This window comes from Salmo salar, chromosome 25 (genome assembly GCF_965601325.2).
Source record: "Salmo salar chromosome 25, fSalSal1, whole genome shotgun sequence".
Lineage (NCBI taxonomy): Eukaryota > Metazoa > Chordata > Actinopteri > Salmoniformes > Salmonidae > Salmo > Salmo salar.
The window spans coordinates 8732310-8757539 of NC_138315.1; the positions used below are offsets into that span (position 1 = coordinate 8732310).

General features: G+C 44.7%; 1 protein-coding gene across 1 annotated transcript in view; it reads left to right on the plus strand.

Moving 5' to 3' along the window:
• The first annotated feature begins 3856 nt into the window (after nt 1–3856).
• Nucleotides 3857–25230, plus strand: part of LOC106586087 (ly6/PLAUR domain-containing protein 1-like) — a 33746-nt gene continuing 12372 nt past the window's right edge. Inside the window, exons 1-2 of the mRNA XM_082969262.1 lie at nt 3857–3872; nt 4360–4494. Coding sequence (XP_082825388.1) covers nt 3857–3872; nt 4360–4494 — 151 coding nt within the window. The remainder of the gene's footprint in view (nt 3873–4359; nt 4495–25230) is intronic.

A 25230-nucleotide genomic window follows, 5' to 3' on the forward strand; every position in this document is an offset into this window, starting at 1 on the left:
GAGTTTTTCAAACGAGCCGTTTCCTTCCTGGGGTATCGCATTTCCACCTCGGGGGTGGTGATGGAGGATGACCGCGTTAAAGCCGTGCGTAATTGGCCGACTCCGACCACGGTAAAGGAGGTGCAGCGGTTTTTAGGGTTTGCCAATTACTACCGGAGGTTTATCCGGGGCTTTGGTCAAGTTGCTGCTCCCATTACCTCACTGCTGAAGGGGGGTCCGGCGCGCTTGCGCTGGTCAGCAGAGGCGAACACAGCGTTCAGTCGCCTGAAGGAGCTGTTTACCGTCGCTCCAGTGCTGGCTCATCCGGATCCCTCTTTGGCATTCATAGTGGAGGTGGACGCGTCCGAGACTGGGGTGGGGGCCGTGCTATCACAGCGCTCGGGCACGCCACCCAAACTCCGCCCGTGCGCTTTCTTTTCTAGGAAGCTAGGGCCGGCAGAGCAGAACTATGACGTGGGGGACAGGGAGTTGTTAGCTGTGGTCAAGGCTCTGAAGGTGTGGAGACATTGGCTTGAGGGGGCTAAGCACCCTTTCCTCATCTGGACTGACCACCGTAATCTCGAGTACATCCGGGCAGCTAGGAGACTGAATCCGCGTCAGGCCAGGTGGGCCATGTTCTTTACCCGTTTCCGGTTCACGATTTCTTATCGGCCAGGTTCACAGAACACGAAGGCCGACGCACTGTCCCGCCTATATGACACCGAGGAGAGGGCCATCGATCCGGCTCCCATTCTTCCGGCGTCGTGTTTGGTAGCTCCGGTGGTATGGGAGTTGGACGCGGAGATCGAGCGGGCGTTACGGTCGGAACCTGCACCATCGCAGTGTCCGGCAGGTGTTCAGTACGTACCGCTTGGTCTCCGTGATCGATTGATTCGATGGGCCCATAATCTCCCCTCTTCGGGTCACCCTGGGATCGAGAGGACAGTGCGGAACCTGAGGGGGAAGTACTGGTGGCCCACCTTGGGTAAGGACGTGCGGTTTTATGTTTCCTCCTGCTCGGTGTGCGCTCAGAGCAAGGCTCCTCGACACCTGCCTAGAGGGAAATTACACCCCCTCCCCGTTGCACAGCGGCCGTGGTCACACTTGTCAGTGGACTTCCTCACTGACCTTCCCGTATCTCAGGGGAACACCACTATCCTGGTCGTTGTGGATCGGTTCTCGAAGTCCTGTCGTCTCATCCCGTTGCCCGGTCTCCCTATGGCTCTGCAGACTGCGGAGGCCCTGTTTACCCATGTCTTCCGGCACTACGGGGTGCCCGAGGACATCGTTTCTGATCGGGGTCCCCAGTTCACGTCCAGAGTTTGGAGGGCGTTCATGGAACGTTTGGGGGTCTCGGTCAGCCTGACCTCGGGTTTCCACCCCGAGAGTAATGGGCAGGTGGAGAGGGTGAACCAAGAGGTGGGTAGGTTTCTAAGGACGTATTGCCAGGACCGGCCCAGAGAATGGGCGAGATACGTACCATGGGCAGAAATAGCCCAAAATTCTCTACGGCACTCATCAACCAACATGTCACCGTTCCAGTGCGTGCAAGCATAGAAAACAGTACTGGCATTAATTTAAAAACAACAACAACAACGTAAGGCTGCTATTATATTATAATTATTTTGGTGACAACCTGGTTGATCAAAAATATTGGGTTATTGACACGTTTTTTTTTGTATAAATAAATGTGGGACTCTTAAAAAGGCAGCATTGAACACCATTGCCCATCATGCATTGCTCTAATCATTTTTATAACATTGTCCCGAAGTTTGTCCCCCAAAAATGTATTTTCCTATGAATGATGTCGCACAAAAATGTGTCTTTTCCTACGAATTAAAATTTGTTTCTTTTCACACAAATTAAGCTACACAAAAATGCACGAAATCTGCAAAAATACTTTTTGTACATATTTGCACGAATTGAGTGTGAGACTGTTGTGCGTGTGAAGGGTTCTGGAGGAGCTGCAGCACCCCTGATAAATTGAAATACATTTGCCAAAGTTATACTGTTGGAGCGGTAGCACCCCTGATAAATTGAAATACATTTGCCAAATGTATAGAGTTACTGTCTGTTCAGAAATAAATGAAATGATTTATAATAGATTACGACACCATGAGAAAGCATATAATTTAGCCAGAGACCATCAGCTTCTTAAAAAAACATGTGGGCCCAATAACAAGGCATAGTCTACAGTTGGGAACGCTCGGCAAATCTGTCAGTGAACAAATGCATACAAAACAGGCCTTTAGCAATATTTCAAATACAATCACTGGAAAACACAGGTTGGAAAGCAAATGGCTCCTGCTGAAGAGTCTCTAATCTGTCTGCTGTAGGCTACCAAAATATTTGATCAACTTTCAAATAGGCCTATTGTTTTATAAAGTAAAACGAGAGAGAGAGAGAGAGAGAGAGAGGCTTTTAGCACGACCACATTGGCCATCGCCAACGAGTGAGCTGCGCATCATTGGGTTAGTCAGTAAAGCTGGAAAGCATTTTTAGGACTATAATTTCCTCTTGATATTGTAGGCTACAATATGTGTCTGCACACACCTAGGCCTAGGTTATTGATGGATTCAACACAAGGCCGTTTTTATTGATCTCAGTATGTCAGTGTCAAGTAGCCTGTCATTTCCATCATTTGTGTGGTATTATGGTGCTTTCATGAGAACTGGGAACTCGGGAAAAACGAGGTTGAAACATGACGTCAGTGATCTTCATGTCAGAAAGTCGGAGCTCTAGAAAGAGGCCAGAGCTCCCGACTAGGAATTCCGTGTTGGATGACCGTTCAAAAGTATGTTTTTCCCCAGAGTTCTCAGTTACCTTGAACGCACTAAAGTCAGAGGTCTGAGATTTCCCAGTTTCCCAGTTTTCCAGCTCCCATGTTTTGAACAAGTCATTAAAAAAGATTATGCCAAAGTCTCCAGTCATGTACAATTATGTAGAATTGCATGAAATGCCTTTATAAAAGGCCACATTTTTCCCAAACCCTTGGGAAAACCCTTGGCCACTAAAAATGTTCTCCATGTGTGCAACTTCTGTAAGTGCCTCTACTCTACTGCTCTATGCCACTATGCAAACGCAAGGATATGCATGCTATGCTTTACTATAAAGCTGATTTTTTTTCTTTCTCATGCGTTCCGGTACCTCAGACCTCCCTATTTCACAACACTATCGTGCTTACATTTTGCTCCGGCACCTCCCGATTTACAAATTATGCACTGGGAATGTATTATGTTCCGTAGCTTCATTCTATTGCTTAACATTGAATGACATCAACATAATTTGTTTTGCTCACGTAATGGAGGGAGTTTAATGCTAATAGAACTCTCATGTGCTGCGTATCAAATGTTTCTCTCTGCCTGCCAAGAATGTCGTTTTTGATGTATCCCTGAAACCTGGTTTGACTGAATTAGTGTAACTTTCCCCTGGGTACCTGGAAAAAAAACGCCCATGTATCCTGACATGGCAATTTCCCAACTGTCTGCCCTTATTAACAGTTTAAGATGTATGTTTACCAAAGCAGAACTCCAGGAAATGAGTGACATTTGGATGGGGCATACTGTTGCACACTGGATGATGGAGCAGTGCTCATTGTGCAGTCAACTTGTTCTCTTTACATTTTTATTTGAAACCCAGTCACTACTCAACTGTAGCTGGATGAAGTTGCTTGCTGTGGTCATAGTTTGTAAATAAGGTGAATAAGTTACATTTAGGTGAGTAAGCTACATTTAGATTTTTTTCAGGTTCATTTTCAAGTTGAATAAGGTCCGACAGGGCTTTCTGATGCTCGTGTGATTTTTTGGGGGGACACAATGGCCTTTTGAGAAAAATGTTCTAATATCTGATGTTCTGTCAGGGGAGCACACTCTCCAACATGCACAATGCGTCAGGTGAATGTTTCATGTCTGCTGATGTCAAGTTACAGGGTTTTGGTGAATTACAAAACATATTTTATGATTATACTGTGACTTAACCACAGTAATTGCAGCTGCAGTTGTAACAGGAATCTTGTCATATTAGCCGATATCAAAATATTTTCAGAAGAAAAAAGGTGAAATGTGCCAAAGTGCAGGATTGGACTATAGTTGCAGAGGTAGTGACACATAAGGCTGAGATCCACATGAGTTAGTTATATAATTTGGACATGTCTGCACAGATATTTGTGAACTGTTCCATAGTTTTACCATACCATGCCTTACTGTATGTGTTCTTTGCACAGTATATTTCGTTGTCTATGGGTATACTAATGTCTCACTTTATACTTTTGTATTGTATTGTAATGGATTTTGAGTTCTTAAAAAAAAAAAATATTAATACAGGTAAGTGAATTAGGAACAGATTTGCAATGGAAACCTGTGTTTTTCACGTATGTTGCAGGGCTGGCACTGCAGATCCAGTGTTATCAGTGTGAAGAGGTCACTCACAATGACTGCTCCACACCCGAGTTCATCGTCAACTGCACTGTCAACGTGCAAGACATGTGTCAGAAGGAGGTACTAGTGAAGGAAGACGGTAAGCCACATATGATATGAACTTACTTGACTTAAACCCTTCTACTCTGTGAGAAGCATATAGTAGGCCAATCTAGCCAAGAATAGTGCGTTTTATGTGTTTTGGTTGTTTGGTCTTGACGATTGTGTTGAGATCTTTCCGCAAGGTGCCTTCTATCTGTAACATGTACAAACATAATACATAAATGGTTGGAGATTCATTCTGTGAATTTGAAAAAGACCTGAATGCATTCAAATGAACATGAAGGACTTTCCCCACAAAGCAAAGACATCAGTTCAACGTCTAGTTTTGAGTTACATTGGTTGAGATGTCAACTAACATGAATTCAACCAAAAATGTCACCCTGTCATTGAATATAGGTAAACAATTGGGTGGAAAATTGGGTCATTGAATATAGGTAAACAATTGGGTGAATAAATTCCCTTATGTTGATTACTTTTAGAAAATCCAGTCAGTTTTCCACGTTCATTCAACTTAAACAACAATGATTCAACAAATTTTGACCCTGTGGGTCTGACCTCAATCTATCCACCTCAGCTGCTAGATAGCCTGCTAAACTTCTATAGTTTGCTAGCTTCACAGATCTTGGATTAGCACAGCTTGAATTAGCCCATGTTTAGTCAATGGTTCTGATGACAGGCAAAATGCCTGCAGTGCACCCCCCTTCTTTAGAGGACAAAAGTAACTTAGTTTTTACATTTTTGTTGTTACTGTTTTTTTGTTACATATACAGTACCAGTTAAAAGTTTGGACACACCTACTCATTCAAGGGTTTTTCTTTGTTTTGACTATTTTCTACATTGTAGAACAATAGTGAAGACATAAAAACAATGAAATAACACATATGGAATCAGGTAGTAACCTAAACAAATCAAAATATATGTTATATTTTAGATTTTTCAAAGTAGCAACCCTTTGCCTTCATGACAGCTTTGGACACTCTTGGCATTCAATCAACCAGCTTCACCTGCAATGCTTTTTCAACAGTCGTGAAGGAGTTCCCACATATGCTGAGCACTTGTTGGCTGCTTTTCCATTACTCTGCGGTGCGACTCATCCCAAACCATCTCAATGGGGTTGAGGTCGGGTGAATTTGGAGGCCAGGTCATCTGATGCAGCACTCCATCACTCTCCTTCTTGGTCAAATACCCCTTACACAGCCTGGAGGTGTGTTGGGTCATTGTACTGTTGAAAAACAAATTATAGTTCCACTAAGCGCAACCCAGATGGGATGACGTATCACTGCAGAATACTGTGGTAGGCATGCTGGCTAAGTGTAACTTGAATTCTAAATAAATCACAGACAGTGTCACACGCAAAGCATCCCCACACCATCACACCTCCTCCTCCAAGCTTCATGTTGGGAACCACACATTCGGAGATCCTCCATTCACCTACTCTGCGTTTCACAAAGACATGGCGGTTAGAACCAAAATCTCAAATTTGGACTCATCAGACCAAAGGACCGATTTCCAGCAGTCTAATGTCCATTGCTCATGTTTCTTGGGCCAAGCAAGTCTCTTCTTATTATTGGTGTCCTTTAGTAGTGGTTTCTTTGCAGCAATTCGACCATGAAGGCCTGATTCACGCAGTCTCCTCTAAACAGTTGATGTTAAGATGTATCTGTTACTTGAACTCTGTGAAGCATTTATTTGGGCTTCAATTTCTGAGGGTGCGAACTCTAATGAACTTATCCTCTGCAGCAGAGGTAACTCTGGGTCTTCCTTTCCTGTGGCAGTCCTCATGAGAGCCAGTTTCATCATAGCGCTTGATGATTATTGCGACTGCAATAAAGTTCTTGAAATTTTCAGTATTGACTGACCTTCTTGTCTTAAGGTAATGATGGGACTGTACTTTTTCTTTGCTCATTTGAGCTGTTTTTGCCATAGTATGGACTTAATCTTTTACCAAATAGGGCTATCTTCTGTATACCACCCCTACCTTGTCACAACACAACTGATTGGCTCAAATGCATCAAGAAGGAAAGAAATTCCACAAATGAACTTTTAACAAGGCACACCTGTTATTTGAAATGCATCCTAGGTGACTACCTCATGAGGCTGGTTGAGAGAATGCCAAGACTGTGCAAAGCTGTCAACAAGGCAAAGGGTTGGCTGCTCTGAAGATATAAAATAGATTTTGATTTGTTTAACACTTTTTTGGTTACTACTTGTCCTCTCGCTCAGTTGTGCACCGGGACCTCCCACTCCTCTTTCTATTCTGGTTAGAGCCACTCCTCTTTCCAATCTGCTTAGAGCCAGTTGTGCGTATGGAACATTTCTGGGATGTTTTATTTCAGCTCATGAAACATGGGGCCAACACTTTACTTGTTGCGTTTATATTTTTGTTAAGTATATATTACATGTACTAACAATAGTCTAGAAGAAAACAATCAACCATCATATTGGCTGCCTCATACCATTACTGGTTTACAGGAGTAACTTGTATTTCAAAAAATGTACCCTAAGCTGTCGGCCGAGTGCGGTGCGACTGAATACCATAGTGACAATTACTGACAATAATTCATTTTATCACATGGCTGCAGCTGTAATGGGCTATATTTTCAACTCATTATGCACAATGTATAAGCCTGATTGTCCATAATCTATCTATCCTACATTGGGCTTTACACATGACCACCTAAATGGAAGAGACGAATTGGACAGAAAAAGAAGAGAAAAAGGGCCCAAGGCCGATGTGCATCAAAAACAGTAGATCTGCGTATTTCTGTTGTTGTTCATATAGGTCCTAGCCTGTCATTTCTTCATGAAGGCCTACTGAAAACGTGGGTGAGCTGAAGTGCACTTATATTTGCCCTTACATAAGGACTCTACTTCCAATCCATCAGTGTCCCATTTGCCTATTCATTCGATACACATCTGCTGTGAGTTGAAGAAATAAGCTACCGCTTATAGCAGTAGCATAATCAATAACTTGTAACACAATATCACAACTAAAAATACAATTCTCTTTCATTACACAACATAGGCCAAATACCTGACTGGCCCCATTCAGTTGAAGTCGGAAGTTTACATACACCTTAGCGAAATAGATTTAAACTCAGTTTTTCACAATGTCTGACATTTAATCCTAGTAACAATTCCCTGTCTTAGGTCAGGTAGGATCACCACTTTATTTTAAGAATGTGAAATGTCAGAATAATAGTAGAGAGAATGATTTATTTCAGCTTTTATTTATTTCATCACATTCCCAGTGTTTCAGAAGTTTACATACACTCAATTAGTATTTGGTAGCAATGCCTTTACATTGTTTAACTTGGGTCAAATGTTTCGGGTAGCCTTCCACAAGCTTCCCACAATAAGTTGGATGAATGTTGGCCCATTCCTTCTGACAGAACTGGTGTAACTGAGTCAGGTTTGTAGGCCTCTTGCTCGCACACGCTTTTTCATTTCAGCCCACACATTTTCTATAGGATTGAGGTCAAGGCTTTGTGATGGCCACTCCAATACCTTGACTTTGTTGTCCTTAAGCCATTTTGTCACAACTTTGGAAGTATGCTTGGGGTCATTGTCCATTTGGAAGACCCATTTGTGACCAAGCTTTAACTTCCTGACTAAAGTCTTGAGATGTTGCTTCAATATATCCACATAATTTTCCTTTCTCATGATGACGTCTATTTTGTGAAGTGCACCAGTCCCTCCTGCAGCGAAGCACCCCCACAACATGATGCTGCCACCCCCGTGCTTCACAGTTGGGTGGTGTTCTTCGGCTTGCAAGCCTCCCCATTTTTCCTCAAAACATAACGATGGTCACTATGGCCAAACAGTTCTATTTTTGTTTCATCAGACCAGAGGACATTTCTCCAAAAAGTACGATTTTTGTCCCCATGTGCAGTTGCAAACCGTAGTCTGGCATTTTTATGGTGGTTTTGGAGCAGTGGCTTCTTCCTTGCTGAGCGGCCTTTCAGGTTATGTCGACATAGGACTCAATTTAGTATGGATATACAGTTGAAGTCTGAAGTTTACATACAGTTAGGTTGGAGTCATTAAACTCGTTTTTCAACCACTCTAGAAATGTCTTGTTAACAAACTATAGTTTTGGATAGTCGGTTAGGACATCTACTTTGTGCATGACACAAGTAATTTTTCCAACAATTGTTTACAGACAGATTATTTCACTTATAATTCACTATATCACAATTCCAGTGGGTCAGAAGTTTACATACACTAAGTTGACTGTGCCTTTAAACAGCTTGGAAAATTCCAGAAAATGATGTCATGGATTTAAAAGCTTCTGATAGGCTAATTGACATAATTTCAGTCAATTGGAGGTGTACCTGTGGATGTATTTCAAGGCCTACCTTTAACCTCAGTGCCTCTTTGCCTGACATCATGGTAAAGTTAAAGAAATCTGCCAAGACCTCAGAAAGAAAATTGTAGACCTCCACAAGTCTGGTTCATCCTTGGGAGCAATTTCCAAACGCCTGAAGGTACCACGTTCATCGGTACCAACAATAGTACGTAAGTATAAACACCATGGGACCACGCAGCCATCATACCGCTCAGGAAGGAGACACGTTCTGTCTCCTAGAGATAAACATACTTTTGTGCGAAAAGTGCAAATCAATCCCAGAACACCAGCAAAGGACCTTGTGAAGATACTGGAGGAAACAGGTATAAAAAGTATCTATATCCACAGTAAAACGAGGCCTATATCAATATAACCTGAAAGGCCACTCAGCAAGGAAGAAGCCACTGCTCCAAAACCGCCATAAAAATCCAGATTACGGTTTGCAACTGCACATGGGTGTCACGCTCTGACCTAAGAGAGCTGTTTTTTCTCTGTTTAGTTAGGTCAGGGTGTGATATGGGTGGGCATTCTATGTTTTTTGTTTCTATGTTTAGTTCTTGTTTTTCTATTTCTATGTTGGAGTTTTGGGATGATCTCCAATTTGAGGCAGCTGGTTCGCGTTGTCTCTAATTGGAGATCATATTTAAAAAAAAAAAAAAAATTCAGTGGTGTTTTGTGGGTAGATGTTCTCTGTTCAGTTGTATGTTGCCTGACGGAACTGTTTGCTGTCGTTTTGTTTCTTTGTAAAGTGTTTCGTTTTTCATTAAAGAATAATTATGAGCACTCAACACGCCGCGCCTTGGTCCCCTCTATACAACGCCCGTTACAGAACTACCCACCACGATTGGATCAAGTGGCGTGCCCAGGCAGAGATGGATACCTGGTCTAATGAGGATTGGATTGAAAGGAGAAACTGAACTTGGGGCCAGGTAATGGACAGCTTTCGTAGCCTACCGGGGAAGAACGAGAGGCAGCCCCCAAACAAATTGGGGGGGGGGCACACGGGTAGTTTGGCGGGGCCAGAGGTTAGACCTGAGCCAACTCCTCGTGCTTATTGTGGTGAGCATGTGCCTGCCTCTCGCACTTTCCCTCCAGTACGCCTCCATAGCCCAGTACGTCCTGTGGCTGCTCCTCGCACTCTCCCTCCAGTGCGCCTCCATAGCCCAGTACGTCCTGTGCCTGCTCCTCGCACTTTCCCTCCAGTGCGCCTCCATAGCACAGTATGTCCTGTGCCTGCTCCTCGCACTCTCCCTCCAGTGCGCCTCCATAGCCCAGTACGTCCGGTGCCTGCTCCTCGCACTCTCCCTCCAGTGCGCCTCCATAGCCCAGTACGTCCGGTGCTCTGCGCACCCGGTCCTCAGTGCGTCTCTCCAGTCCGGTGAGACCTGTTCCAGCTCCACGAGATAAGCCTCCAGTGATAATCTATGGTCCGAAGCATGTAGAGATGATCCCTAGCATGAAGCCTGTAGTGATGATCCATGGCCAGGAGCCTGTAGGGATGTTCCATGGCATGAAGCCTCCAGAGGTAATCCATGGTCCGGAGCCTGTAGAGATAATCCATGGCAAGAAGCCTGTCGGAATGATCCATGGCCCGGAGTCTGTAGAGATGATCCATGGTACGAAGCCTCCAGTGATGATCCGTGGCGCGGAACCTGTTGAGATGATCCATGGCATGGAGCCTGCAGCAGCGGTCCCTAGTCCGGAACCTATAGCGACGCTTCCCAGTCCGGAGCCTCCGGAGATCCTCCTCAGTCCAGAGCCTCCAGTGACGCTCCTCAGTCCAGAGCCTCCAGCGACGTTCACCAGTACGGAGCCTCCAGCGACGCTCCCCAGTCCGGAGCCTCCAGCGACGCTCCCCAGTCCGGAGCCTCCAGCGACGCTCCCCAGTCCGGAGCCTCCAGCGACGCTCCCCAGTCCGAAGCCTCCAGCGACGCTCTGCAGTCCAGAATCTTCAGCGGCGGTCTGCAGCCCAGAGTATTCAACGGCAGTCTGCAGCCCAGAGTGTTCAGCGGCGGTCTGCAGCCCAGAGTGTTCAGCGGCGGTCTGCAGCCCAGAGTATTCAGCGGCGGTCTGAAGCCCAGAGTCTTCAGCGGCAGTCTGAAGCCCAGAGTCTTCAGCGGCGGTCTGCAGCCCAGAGTATTCAGTGGCGGTCTGAAGCCCAGAGTCTTCAGCGGCGGTCTGAAGCCCAGAGTCTTCAGCGGCGGTCTGAAGCCCAGAGTCTTCAGTGGTGGCCTTTAGCCTAGAGTGTTCAGCGGCAGTTGGCTGTCCAAAGCTTCCGGCGATGATCCACGGTCTGGTTCCTCCGGACACACAGAAGCGGGGGGATTAGCGGGCGGTGGGGGTGCTACGCCCCGAACCAGAGCCGCCGCCAAGTACAGATGCTCACCCGGACCCTCCCCTATAGGTTCAGGTTTGCGGCCGGGAGTCCGCACCTTTGGGGGGGTACTGTCACCCTCTGACCTAAGAGAGCTGTTTTTTCTCTGTTTAGTTAGGTCAGGGTGTGATATGGGTGGGCATTCTACGTTTTTTGTTTCTATGTTTAGTTCTTGTTTTTCTATTTCTATGTTGGAGTTTTGGGAAGATCTCGAATTAGAGGCAGCTGGTTCGCGTTGTCTCTAATTGGAGATCATATTTAAGTTGGGTTTTTTTATATGGTGTTTTGTGGGTAGTTGTTCTCTGTTTAGTTGTATGTTGCCTGACGGAACTGTTTGCTGTCGTTTTGTTTCTTTGTAAAGTGTTTCGTTTTTCATTAAAGAATAATTATGAGCACTCAACACGCCGCGCCTTGGTCCCCTCTATACGACGCCCGTTACAATGGGGACAAAGATCGTACTTTTTGGAGAAATATCCTCTGGTCTGATTAAAACAAAAATAGAACTGTTTGGCCATAATGACCATCGTTATGGTTAGAGGAAAAAGGGGGAGGCTTGCAAGCCGAAGAACACCATTCCTACCGTGAAGCACGGGGTGGCAGCATCATGTTGTGGGGGTGCTTTGCTGCAGGAGGGACTGGTGCACTTCACAAAATAGATTGCATCATGAGGTAGAAAAATTATGTGGATATATTGAAGCAACATCTCAAGACATCAGTCAGGGAGTTAAAGCTTGGTCGCAAATGGGTCTTCCAAATGGACAATGACCCCAAGCATACTTCCAAAGTTGTGGGAAAACGGCTTAAGGACAACAAAGTCAAGGTATTGGAGTGGCCATCACAAAACCTTGACCTCAATCCTACAGAAAATATGTGGGCAGAACTGAAAAAGTGTGTGCGAGCAAGGAGGCCTACAAACCTGACTCAGTTACACCAGCTCTATCAGGAGGAATGGGCCAAAATTCACCCAACTTATTGAGGGAAGCTTGTGGAAGGCTACCCAAAATGTTTGACCCACTGGGAATGTGATGAAAGAAATAAAAGCTGAAACAAATCCTTCTCTCTAGTATTATACTGACATTTCACATTCTTAAAATAAAGTGGTGATCCTAACTGACATAAGACAGGGAATTTTTACTAGGATTAAATGTCAGGAATTGTGAAAAACTGAGTTTATGTCACGTCCTGACCAGCAGATGGAGCTGTTGTAGTAGTTTTGGGGTCAGGACGTGGCAGTCTTGTGTGTGTGAATGTTCTGTGTTGGTCTTGTGACTCCTGATCAGGAACAGCTGGGGATCGTTGTTCCTGATTGGGAGTCATATATGTAGGAGTATGTTTGTCACTTGGTTTTGTGGGTAGTTGTTCTTGCACTGCGTTTTTGTATGCCTGTGAGACTGTTCCTGTCGTGAGTATCATTTAGTGTATTGTTTTTCCAGTGGATGCCTTACTCCTTTTTTTTTTATTAAAAGAAAATGAGAATCCACAACTCTGCTGCATTTTGGTCCTCTCTACAATACCACGACATAATCTGTGACAGAACTACCCACCACCAAAGGACCAAGCAGCAGAAGAGGAGGAAGCCACAGGAGAACAAAATGTAGTTTGGCCAGGCCAAGGAAGAGCCGTAAGCCAGCTACCCGTGACTACAGGGAGGTGCGTATGAGGTGGAGGGCGCCATGTTACGCTGAGGTACGCACCATCTCGCCTATACGGATGCACAGCCCAGTCTGCCCGGTACCAGCGCCCCGCAGGTGCCAGGGCAAGGTGAGCATCGAGCCGGAAGGGGTGATGCCAACCCTGCACTCAAGACCGCCAGTGCGCCCTTTCGGTCCGGTGTTTCCCGCTAGACGTACTAGCATGGAGGTGCGCGTCTCCAGGCTGGCACGTCCAGTACCAGCCCCACGCATCAGGAGTCTCGTGCGTCAGCCCAGCCTCGCCAGTCAACAGTCACCAGAGCTGCCCGCCAGTCAAGAGTCACCAGAGCTGCCCGCCAGTCAAGAGTCACCAGAGCTGCCCGCCAGTCGTAAGTCACCAGAGCTGCCCGCCAGTCGTAAGTCACCAGAGCCGCCCGCCAGTCGTAAGTCGCCAGAGCCGCCCGCCAGTCGTAAGTCGCCAGAGCCGCCCGCCAGTCGTAAGTCGCCAGAGCCGCCCGCCAGTCGTAAGTCGCCAGAGCCGCCCGCCAGTCGTAAGTCGCCAGAGCCGCCCGCCAGTCGTAAGTCGCCAGAGCCGCCCGCCAGTCGTAAGTCGCCAGAGCCGCCCGCCAGTCGTAAGTCGCCAGAGCCGCCCGCCAGTCGTAAGTCGCCAGAGCCGCCCGCCAGTCGTAAGTCGCCAGAGCCGCCCGCCAGTCGTAAGTCGCCAGAGCCGCCCGCCAGTCGTAAGTCGCCAGAGCCGCCCGCTAGTCAGAAGTTGCCAGAGGCGCCCGCTAGTCAGGAGCCGCCAGAGCCGCCCGCTAGTCAGGAGCCGCCAGAGTGGCCCGTCTGCCCGGAGATGCCAGAGTGGCCCGTCTGCCCGGAGATGCCAGAGTGGCCCGACTGCCCGGAGCTGCCAGAGTGGCCCGACTGCCCGGAGCTGCCAGAGTGGGCCTCCTGTCCTCCGGCCCAGCCCGAGTGGCCCTCCTGTCCTCCGGCCCAGCCCGAGTGGCCCTCCGGTCCTCCGGCCCAGCCCGAGTGGCCCTCCTGTCCTCCGGCCCAGCCCGAGTGGCCCTCCTGTCCTCCGGCCCAGCCCGAGTGGCCCGCCTGTCCGCCGGCCCAACCCGAGTGGCCCGCATGTCTTCCGACCCAGCCAGAGTGGTCTGTCTGCCAGGGTCAGCCCGAGTGGCCCGTCTGCCCGGCGCAGCTATCGGCGCCACCAAAGTGGGCGACGCCGAAGGTGGAGCGAGGTCCACGTCCTGCACCTGAGCCACCTCCAGGATAGGTGGGTTGGGGAGGGAGGGTGTAGCACAGTGCCGTCGGTGACGGCAGCCACCCTCCCTTCCCTCCCTTATTGTTTAGGGGTTATTGTTTATGGGTTTTGTTGGGGATTTTGTTTGTTGGTGTTTTCTGTTGTTAGGTGCATTCCGGGGTCTGCACCTTGAGGGGGGGTACTGTCACGTCCTGAGCAGCAGATGGAGCTGTTGTAGTAGTTTTGGGGTCAGGACGTGGCAGTCTTGTGTGTGTGTGAATGTTCTGTGTTGGTCTTGTGACTCCTGATCAGGAACAGCTGGGGATCGTTGTTCCTGATTGGGAGTCATATATGTCGGAGTATGTTTGTCACTTGGTTTTGTGGGTAGTTGTTCTTGCACTGCGTTTTTGTATGCCTGTGAGACTGTTCCTGTCGTGAGTATCATTTAGTGTATTGTTTTTCCAGTGGATGCCTTACTCCTTTTTTTTTATTAAAAGAAAATGAGTATCCACAACTCTGCTGCATTTTGGTCCTCTCTACAACACCATGACATAATCTGTGACAGTTTAAATGTATTTGGCTAAGGTATATGTAAACTTCCGACTTCAACTGTAGATCATTTTGTACCTGTTTCCTCCAGCATCTTCACAGGGTCCTATGCTGTTGTTCTGGGATTGATTTGCACTTTTACGCACGAAAGTACGTTCATCTCTAGGAGACAGAACACATCTTCTTCCTGAGCGGTATGATGGCTGCATGGTCCCATGGTGTTTATACTTGCGTACTATGGTTGTACAGATGAACGTGGTATCTTCGGGCATTATGTCCAAGTCAGAATTGTAAACCCAACTAATTTACATAAAACCCTTTCAATATTTAAAAATAACAAGTAGTGAGGAGAAGGTAAAGCATTTTAAACAGTGATAATAAATAATTTGCCTAACTGTTGCAAGTAGGACATCTCATTTGTGTATCACGTGGCTCCAATACTCTGACTGAGTATTATAAACCTTGGATAAAAATTGTAGTTCAAAATCCTTGCATGTAAAAATATCTGTTGAAGTTGAAGACTTCCGTAACATGAGCCATTTTAACATGGATTCACTTCAGAAATTAAACCACAGAGACAAATGAACTGGTTATAGTGCATTCAATGTGTTTTGTGAACATTATCTTCTTCAGTGTTACGACTTCCACCGAAGTCGGTTCCTCTCCTTGTTCGGGCGGCGTTCGGCGGTCGGCGTCACCGGTCTTCTAGCCATCGTCGATCCCCTTTTCATTTTCCATTTGTTTTGTCTTGTTTTCCTACACACCTGGTTCTCATTTCCTTCATTAAGTGTTGTGTATTTAACCCTCTGTTTCCCCCCATGTCTTTGTGTGGAATTGTTTGTTGTAAGTGCTTGTGCACATGTTTACTGGTGCGCGTCGGGTTTTGTACCCATGTTGGTCATTTCTTTATGCCTTTGGTTTTGAAATTAAACTGCTCCGGCTATTACCTAGTTCTGCTCTCCTGCGTCTGACTTCACTGCCACCAGTTACGCACCTCTTTACATTCAGGCAAGGCAAACCAGATAGTCTTTTAATGCAACTTTTTATCTATTTATTATCACTACACCCATCAAATCAAATCAAATTGTTGTGGTCACATACATGTGATTAGCAGATGTTATTGCGGGTGTAGTGAAATGCTTGTGCTTCTAGCTCCGACAGTGCAGTAATATCTAACAAGTAATATCTAACAAATTACACAACATATACCCAATACACACAAATCTAAGTAGGAATAAATTAAGACTATATACATATTGACGAGCGACGTCAGAGCGGAACGGACTAAGATACAGTATATACATATGAGATGAGTAATGAGTAATGCAAGATATGTTAACATTATTAAGTGACTAAGATACCGTAGAATAGTATAGAATACAGTATATACATATGAGATGAGTATTTCCAGATGTAAACCTTATTAAAGTGACTAGTATTTCCATTTATTAAAGTGGCCTGTGATTTCTAGTCTATGCCTATAGGCAGCAGCCTCTAATGTGCTAGTGATGGCTGGTTAACAGGCCTTCAGATAGAAGCTGTTTTTCAGTCTCTCGGTCCCAGCTTTGATGCACCTGCACTGACCTCGCCTTCTGGATAATAGCGGGGTGAACAGGCAGTGGCTCGGGTGGTTGATGTCCTTGATGATCTTTTTGGCCTTCCTGTGACATCGGGTGGTGTTGGTGTCCTGGAGGGTGTGTAGTTTGCCCCCGGTAATGCTTTGGGCAGATCGCACGGGCGGTGCAGTTGTCGTACCAGGCGGTGATATAACCCGACAGGATGCATCTGTAAAAGTTGGTGAGGGTTTTAGGTGACAAGCCAAATGTCTTTAGCCTTCTGAGATTGAAGAGGCTCTGTTGCGCCATTCCTCATCACACTGTCTGTGTGGGTGGTCCATTTCAGTTTGTAAGTGATGTGTACGCCAAGGAACTTGAAGCTTTCCATAATCTCCACTGCAGTCCCGCCGATGTAGATAGGGGGGTGCACCTTCTGCTGTTTCTTGAAGTCCACGAACCCATTTAGCCACTTCACCTATCTGTGTTCAAAGTAATTTACTGTACAACATAAATATCTGGTCATGGTCCCAGTCTTATGATCCACCTTTGATAGTGTTGGAGTCATCATTCCTATGGGCCTATTGTCCTTGTAGGTTGTTTGTTTCTTCCTGGTGTTTGGATTGTCTTCATAAAGGGTCAGTTTCTTAGCACTGGGTCTGCTTTCTTATCACACTTCTTGAAATTGGGGATTTCTGTTTGGGGGCCATTTTTCCTTCCAGATGAACAAATACAATAAGCCCCTGTCTTTCAAAGCATTACATGTGATTCAAGATCCAAAGGGCATGGACGTTGTACTGTGGAGTCGAAAGCACGTTAATAAAATGTCCACATGAATGTACATGTACATTTATGCTTTTATCTCACTGCGTTGTCATTATCGACTCCTTTGACATGCTTAAGTCTTATCAGTGTTTGAAATATAACTGATACTTTTCCATTTTGTTTGACTCTTTGCGGCCACATTCATTAAAAACCACAATGCGAGTCTATTTGATTGAGGTAAGTACACTGCTCTGCTTCCTAGAAAGATAGAGGTGTCTGTCTGACGTGCGCGTTCTAACTGAGAGATTAAGGCCTAGATCCCAAGCCATGTACTCCATGTCTGCTTCCATCAAACTATACAACTTCTTTCCAGCCAAGTGGCTGGTGGCAGAACAATGGAGTTTCTGTGAACATCACCCAAAAGAGCCATCTACAAAGAAAATCCATCTGAGAAAAAAAATCTGCACTTCACATTTAAATGATGGCCATTATTCAGCCATGCTCCGAGGGACAGAACCGCCTACTCCCTCCCTCCCTCATCATCATCCCCCTCAGATTATTTCTTGAGAAATGACAGGGTGTGTTGCGGTTTCACTTGGCTAGAGTGCTCTGCTTTCCCACACTCCCCTGGCTGGGATGATGATGATTGCTTGTCTCTGCTTGGTTGCAGTTCATTTCAATGGCTGCTTGCTCTTTTGTGGAGTGCTTCAGCCAAACCAGCGTGGCCTACTTGAGGACTCCAGTTGCTGAGAAATTGCCTCTCCCCTGTGTAGATGCTGTCATTAAGAATATATAATCGCTAACCGTCATTATGTTGGCAGCCATCTTATAATAGATGGTAAATAATTCAGTGTAATATACAAACAAAAATACAATGGCTTAGAATTGGAAATCATGCAATGAACATAATATTGATGGATGCTGCCTGTCTCTGTCAGAATGGGCATATTGTTAGTTGTGGTTCCACACAGAATGCTCATATAGTGGGACATTTATAGATTTTTTTGGACAGGCAGCAGGTACCCTAGCAGTTAAGAGTGTTGGACCAGTAACCGAAAGGTCACTGGTTCAAATCCCAGAGCAGACTAGGTGAAAAATCTGCTGATGTGCCCTTGAGCAAGCACTTAACCCTAATTGCTCCTCTAAGTTGCTTTGGATAAGAGCGTCTGCCAAATGACATAAAAATGTACATCTTAATGAAGTGTACAACGGTACTAAATATAGTTACATTGAAATAATTCCTGACAACTATTCAGAGCTGTAGGCTACAGGTTTATTTATGTGGTCCATGAATGACTTTTGATATGGTCAATTTAACCATGGCCTCATCCACATGCAGTAAAAGTAACATGACATGACACATGAGCATGTCAACAACTTCATAAAATATTATTCGATCTACATGATAAACAGCAGTAACATAAATTACGACTGTTTCATATAAATGTTTTATGGCATACATACATACAGATAAGTGATATGCTTACGGTTGCCTTACCTGGTGTGTGTCTGTCACTTTTGCAGTTTATCTATTTTAAGGGATCTGTTCATTCTATTGTCACTTGTTAACTGGCAAAGGCAGAGTGCTAATCGCAGCTTTGATGACAAGACAAAATAAGTGTCATGATTCCGTTTAGATGTGGCTGAACGACAATCTGAATACCAAGCAATAGCGTTGAGTCACTTATTCTTTGGGGCTTTGCAGGTGGTACTGGTATCCATAGACTAGACAGTAAATAACGCGTCACAAGCCGTGCAGACAAACACGCAACGGTGGTGCTTTGAAATATTTGCTCCATTCAATAAAATATCACAAGTATTAAAGTTCAATATAATATGTATTGCATGGGAAAGAACAATAGGCAATCAGAACAATAGGCAATCAGAACAATAGGCAATTACTTAACAGGAGGCATTTTAGTTTACAATACCTTAAATAGTAAACACAAATATAGAAGTGTTGGTCCTCATAGGTTCTGTTAACCGCTCCAAGTAAATTCTTAACGAGTAATGCACAAAAGCTGAGGTCACCTTGTAGATATTTATGTCTTTAGGGAAGCATACACCGAGTATACAAAACATTAAGAACACCTGCAAGTTCCATGACACAGACTGACCAGGTGAATTCAGGTGAGACAGTTGAGACATGGATTGTGTATGTTTGCCATTCAGAAAGTGAATGACAAAAGACAAGACAAAAGATTGAAGTGCCTTTGAATGGTAGTAGGTGCAAGGCGCACCGGTTTGTGTCAAGAACTGCAACGCTGACTGGTTTTTCACACTCAACAGTTTCCCGTGTGTATCAAGAATGGTCCACTGCTCAAAGGACATCCAGCCAACTTGACACAACTGTGGGAAGCATTGGAGTCATCCCTGTGGAATGCTTTCAACACCTTGTAGAGTCCATGCCTCGACGAATTGAGGCTGTTCTGAGGGTACAAAATAAGAGTTGCAACTCCATATTAGGAAGGTGTTCCTGAAGTTTGGTATACTCAGTGTACATCTGCAGTTTGGCATTTATTGTCATGATTCATGTACAGAAGGCAGTTCTGCAGAGTGGTCACTATAACTGGCACATCCACAAAGTCATACAAATCAGATTTTAAACCTAACTCTAACCTTAACCACTCTGCTCACATTATGCCTAACCCTAACCTTAAATGAAGACCATAAAGCAACTTTTTGTTTTCCTAAATGTTTACGATAGTAGCCTATTTTGACTTTTCAGCTGGACAATGTAGTGGAAAACGCTCAGCTCTGCCTCTAGGACAAGTTTCATGGCAATAAACATCAACCTGCCATACGTCCTACGATTTACTATGCACTATGCACTTTATCCAACTGAGAAAGTTAGACTATTTGTGCCATTATGAAATCGTAGACTCCCAGACAGAGCATGGACTAGCTTCTTACGACTCCGACAGCGTCATTAAGTTTGCCGATGACACAACAGTGGTTGATCACCGACAACGACGAGACAGCCAATAGGGAGGAGGTCAGAGACCTGGCAATGTGGTGCCAGGACAACAACCTTTCCCTCAACATGATCAAGACAAAGTAGATGATTGTGGACTACAGGAAACAAAAGAATAAGCACACCCCCATTCTCATCAACGGGGCTGTAGTGGAGCAGGTTGATAGCTTCAAGTTCCTTGGTGTCCACATCACCAACAAATGAACATGGTCTAAGCACACCAAGACAGTCGTGAAGAGGGCACGAAAAAACCTATTCCCCTTCAGGAGACTGAAAAGATTTGGCATGGGTCCTCAGATCCCCAAAAGGTTCTACAGCTGCACTATCGAGAGCATCCTGACTGGTTGCATCACTGCCTGGTATGGAAACTGCTCGGCCTCCAAACCGCAAAGCACTACAGAGGGTAGAGCGAACGGCCCAGTACATCACTGGGGCCAAGCTTCCTGCCATCCAGGACCTCTGTACCAGGTGGAGGCAGAGGAAGGACCTAAAAATTGTCAAAGACTCCAGACACCCTAGTCATAGACTGTTCTCTCTGCTACCGCATGACAAGCGGTACAGGAGCGCCAAGTCAAGGTCCAAGAGGCTTCTAAACAGCTTCTACCCCCAAGCCATAAGACTCCTGAACATGTAATCAAATGGCTACCCAGACTATTTGCATTGCCCCTCACCCTCTTTTACGCCGCTGCTGCTCTCTGTTGTTTTCATCTTTGCATAGTCACTTTAATAACTACCTACATGTACATATTACCTCAACTAACCGGTGCCCCTGCACATTGACTCTGTACCGGTACCCCCTTGTATATAGTCTCGCTATTGTTATTTTACTGCTGCTCTTTAATTACTTGTTACTTTTATTTCTTATTCTTATCCGTATTTTTTTAAACTGCATTGTTGGTTAGGTGCTCGTAAGTAAGCATTTCACTGTAAGGTCTACACTTGTTGTATTCGGCGCATGTGACTAATACAATTTGATTTGATTTTAAATGTAATGCCCTATTTTGCAGCTTATCTAAATTTGGCATTACTATTCATAAGAGTTAATTCACTGTATGTCAGAAAGGAATTCAAATGCAGTTAGTCATGGGGCGTTAAGCCCACACTTCCTTTATATTGTAAAGATTTGAAATGATTACTGAAGTTATCCCTGTGGTAATGTAAGCACTGTACATGTGTAATTTGGTCAGGTTGAGATTTGGAATAATGTGTCCTTGTGAAGGTTTTCGATAGAGTTATTTGATCATTCCATTGAATCACTGGGGTACTAGCCAATGGAAAGCCCTTATATTGCAAAGACTTTAAATTATTATTGAAGTTATCCCTGTGGTAATGTGAGCACAGTACATTTGTAATTTGGTTAGGTTGAGATTTGTAATAATGTGATTAACAGTTATGGGGTACCAATGTTGGAATGTTTTTGTCGGTTTTGGATTTGATCAACCAATACTTTCATTTGATGTGAAGTTGGCTTTTATGTTACTGTACAGCCTCTAAATATATTTTATATTCAACGTCATACATATTTATGACTTGCGTGTTGGATGATTGAAGTAAACATACTGGTTTGTAAGTAAAATATTAGATTTTCAGCACATTAATATGTTCCCTAAATGTGGTAGGCCTATGGCTTTTAAGACTTCCATATTAGTTACATTGTAACAAGTAAGCTCAGTCAAATTCAGCTACAATATTATTTGAAGCCAGCTCTGGGATCATGAAGGACATGAGAATAACAAAGGAAGATTATCAGGACACCAATAATGTAGTCCACCAATTTGTTTCCACCATTCCATAAGTTATGATATTGTCATGCTTACTCCCGCTCCCATTCTCTGGCGCTCGACGGCGCCAGGCGGCCCATCATTACGCACACCTGTCACCATCGTTACGCACATCAGCGCTTCATTGGACTCACCTGGACTCCATTACTTATTGATTGCCTCCCCTATATCTGTCTATTCCTCAGTTTCATCCCTGTGTCAGCATTAATGTTGTTTCGTTCCCCATGTCCAGACACTGCCCTTGTTTTGCTTCATTTCGGTTATTTATTACATTTTCACTCCCTGTAGTTGCTTCTCATCTCCCAGCGTCTGTCCTCACAGAATGCTGACACCACAATTTGAAGCATCAGGGAGTATTGTTTTGGTTGGTGGCATCGGGTCCGGGGCCACTGCCGAAGGAACCAGGGGTGCCTTAGCTGGCTCGTCGGGCTTCCACGCCTTAGCTGGCTCGAGAGGTTTCCTTGGCTCGGCAGGCTCCTACACCACGTCATGCCTCAGCCAGTTTGCCAGGCTCCCACGCCTCTGCCGGCTCATCGGACTTCCACGCCTCAACCAGCTCGTCGGACTCCACCGCCTCAACCGGTTTGTCGGGCTTCCACGCCTCAGCTGGCTCGTCGGGCTCTCACACCTCAGCTGGCTCGTTGGGCTCCCACGCCTCAGCCGTCTTGTCTATTCCTCAGTTTCATCCCCGTGTCAGCATTAATGTAGTTTTGTTCCCCCTGTCCATACGCTGTCCTTGTTTGTTTCATGTCGGTTATTTATAAAATGTTGAGGCAGTTTGGAAAAGTCTGTATGGCTTAAGCGGAGGGCGCATCGATGGTACTGTACACCCAGGGATAAAGTCAGTCTGTCAGACAGGCCAGGAGCTCTTCATCAAGGCCCATCGCTTAGTCAGACATTCCCAATTCCTCCATAGTAGCAGCTGCTCCGTAGGTAGCTGATCTTCCATTGCCTACAGTGTAGCACCCACCTGGGTGATGCTTCGGCTGCAGTAAAGCGCAAGAAATCAACCGCCCATCAGCAGTGGTCAGGAAGAGTCCCTCAGCCTCTCTGACACCTTAGACACCACAGTCTCCACCTTCCAATCGGCAGGTGAAACAAAAAAGCCGGAGCTGCTGCTGGATTATTTAAATGCAACATTAACCATCCAGCTAGCTAGCTAGCTAGCCAAGGCAAACAAACTGATTGAACAATTCCTCTAACTTTGAGATTGAAGACCACCATGTTTATGTGATCAAAACATTTTTTTTAAATTAACAAAACACACTTAAAAAGTGTTAAAATATTTACAAAATGTACAGGAGCTCTCTGCCTAGGCGACCTCACGTCATCATGGCAAACATGGAAAGCACCATCAAATTTATCACGTTGATTAAATTGACTAAATTTACTGAATTATGTATTTTCAGTCTATCCTTACCACCCCCTCAAGCCAGGCTTCTAGGTGAGAATATGTCTATGTCTGGCTACATAAGACTAACCCAACTCAAAGTGACTGAGATACACCTTCCATGGACATGTGAGCGTCCAAAATGGACACTGTACTTACAGGATGTAAACCTGCAAAACTCAGCAGTGCACTCTGAAGATGGTTGTTCTCCCTTCAAGGCTTAAAGCTGGAATCCTTAATGGTGAAACTGCCATGTCCGTTTGGGATATTATATCAGCATAGAAGTTACTTAAAAAATAACAAACACATTTTTTTTCCCCTCGGACATCATTTCACCTAAGATAGAACAACAGAATATGTACTGCATTTTTTTTTCACATTTCTTGATGCACCACCTCCATTTAGTCCACATAACAACAACAATAACAAAGGGCAGGGACGGACAGTGTCGCTGTTTCCCGTAATGCGGATTCAATATTTAATAGCCAGCCATTTGCCCAGAGGGTAAATATCTGTCTTTAGGGCGATGGCGAGGTAACTGCAGTAGTGCTCATCAGTGAACTTTGCTATTTCAACACCTGCTCAAACTTTTGTCAAAATCCCTTAATTACATAAATTAATCATTTATTTGAAAGTTTGAGTTGGATATTGTGCTTGTTGTATACTGTAGACACTGATTTTTGCAGCCTTGTCCATTATAATTGGCGGATCAATGTGTGTTTAGGTTCAGTGACGCGTCTGGTCCAAGAGATGATGAAGCCTTATAAGCCATAGTTGTGAACACAACTGCATTTGGTTTAACTACTGAATGTGCCCTCCTCTCTTATTCATTCCTAAACAGACTGTATATCTTGATGACAGATTTATATTGGCTATAATGTAATACAATATAATTAATGGCATCTAATTTCAATGCTTTGTCATGTTTGATACAGTATAAAACTGATAGTAAACTGTTGAAAGTGTAAAATATAGCCTTCATCAGAAAGATACGTATTTACACAGAGTGGTCCTTCAAGGATATCTCTCAAAGGATGTCTCAGTAGGGGCGTCAAACGTTCAGGATGCTGCACAGGCACTATGGAGGCTCTAGTCTAAAAGCACCCGGTTAAATAGTGTTTGACAGCATTTTTTAAATGGTTAAATTAGTTAAAAATTGTTGCAATATTTTGTGAATGGGCAACATTTACTATCATCTTAAATGTATATGTTGAATAATTTTTCCATATTAATTTATTGTATATTGTGATAATTTCCCTAATGTGGACAGTTTGTGTTACTAACTTACACAACCTTGCATTTTCACCCCATAAAATGTAATGGAATTACACATCCTTCTTACCGCAGATTGGTGACGTAAGTATAAAAGTTTATAGTCATCACGATGGCATAAGCTTGATTGCTTAAAACAGAACAATATATTTGGTTTTGTACCATTGATTTTGTTACATGCTGGGATGAGCAGGTCTTAGAACTCTGAGTTAATGAAATGGCACAGAAAATACGGGGCGGTCTCTATAGAAGTTTGCTGGCCACACACCAATACATGGATTTTACAGTCAAACTATCACTTAAATAGCAGCCAACTGTTGTCACTGATGATATCCTATGCTGCGTCGTGATTAATTTAAGTTAACTAACAGAAAAGGTGGTCTGTTGCCCTTTCCGTGATGGCAGCCTCCTGAAATCAACATCTGACATTCCAAAATATATAATGTAGATATAAGTTTCTACAAGTACTCATCTAACCAACCATGTATAGGTTATTCCAAGTTTGTGGCCTTTGAGCTCTTCACCCCAAACATTTGGCCCCTGTTCTATTCAGCGTGATATCGTTCTATTTCAGCGTGATATCGATGGAAGTGATTCACAGAAAAAGTGTAACGTTACAGTTAATGCGTTGGCGACCCACTTAAATTAAAATGCAACACTTCAAAATTTTGTTAGCCCAGGGTTCCCCAAACTCGGTCCTCGGGCCCCCAAGGGCTGCACATTTAGTTTTTTGCCCTAGCACTACACTGATTCAAATAATCAACTAATCATCAAGGTATGATCATTTGAGTCAGCGGTGTAGTGTTAGGGCAAAAACCAAAATGTGCACCCCTTGGGGTCCCGAGAATCGAGTTTGGAAAATGCTGAGCTAGCCGTTTCTACAAATTGTC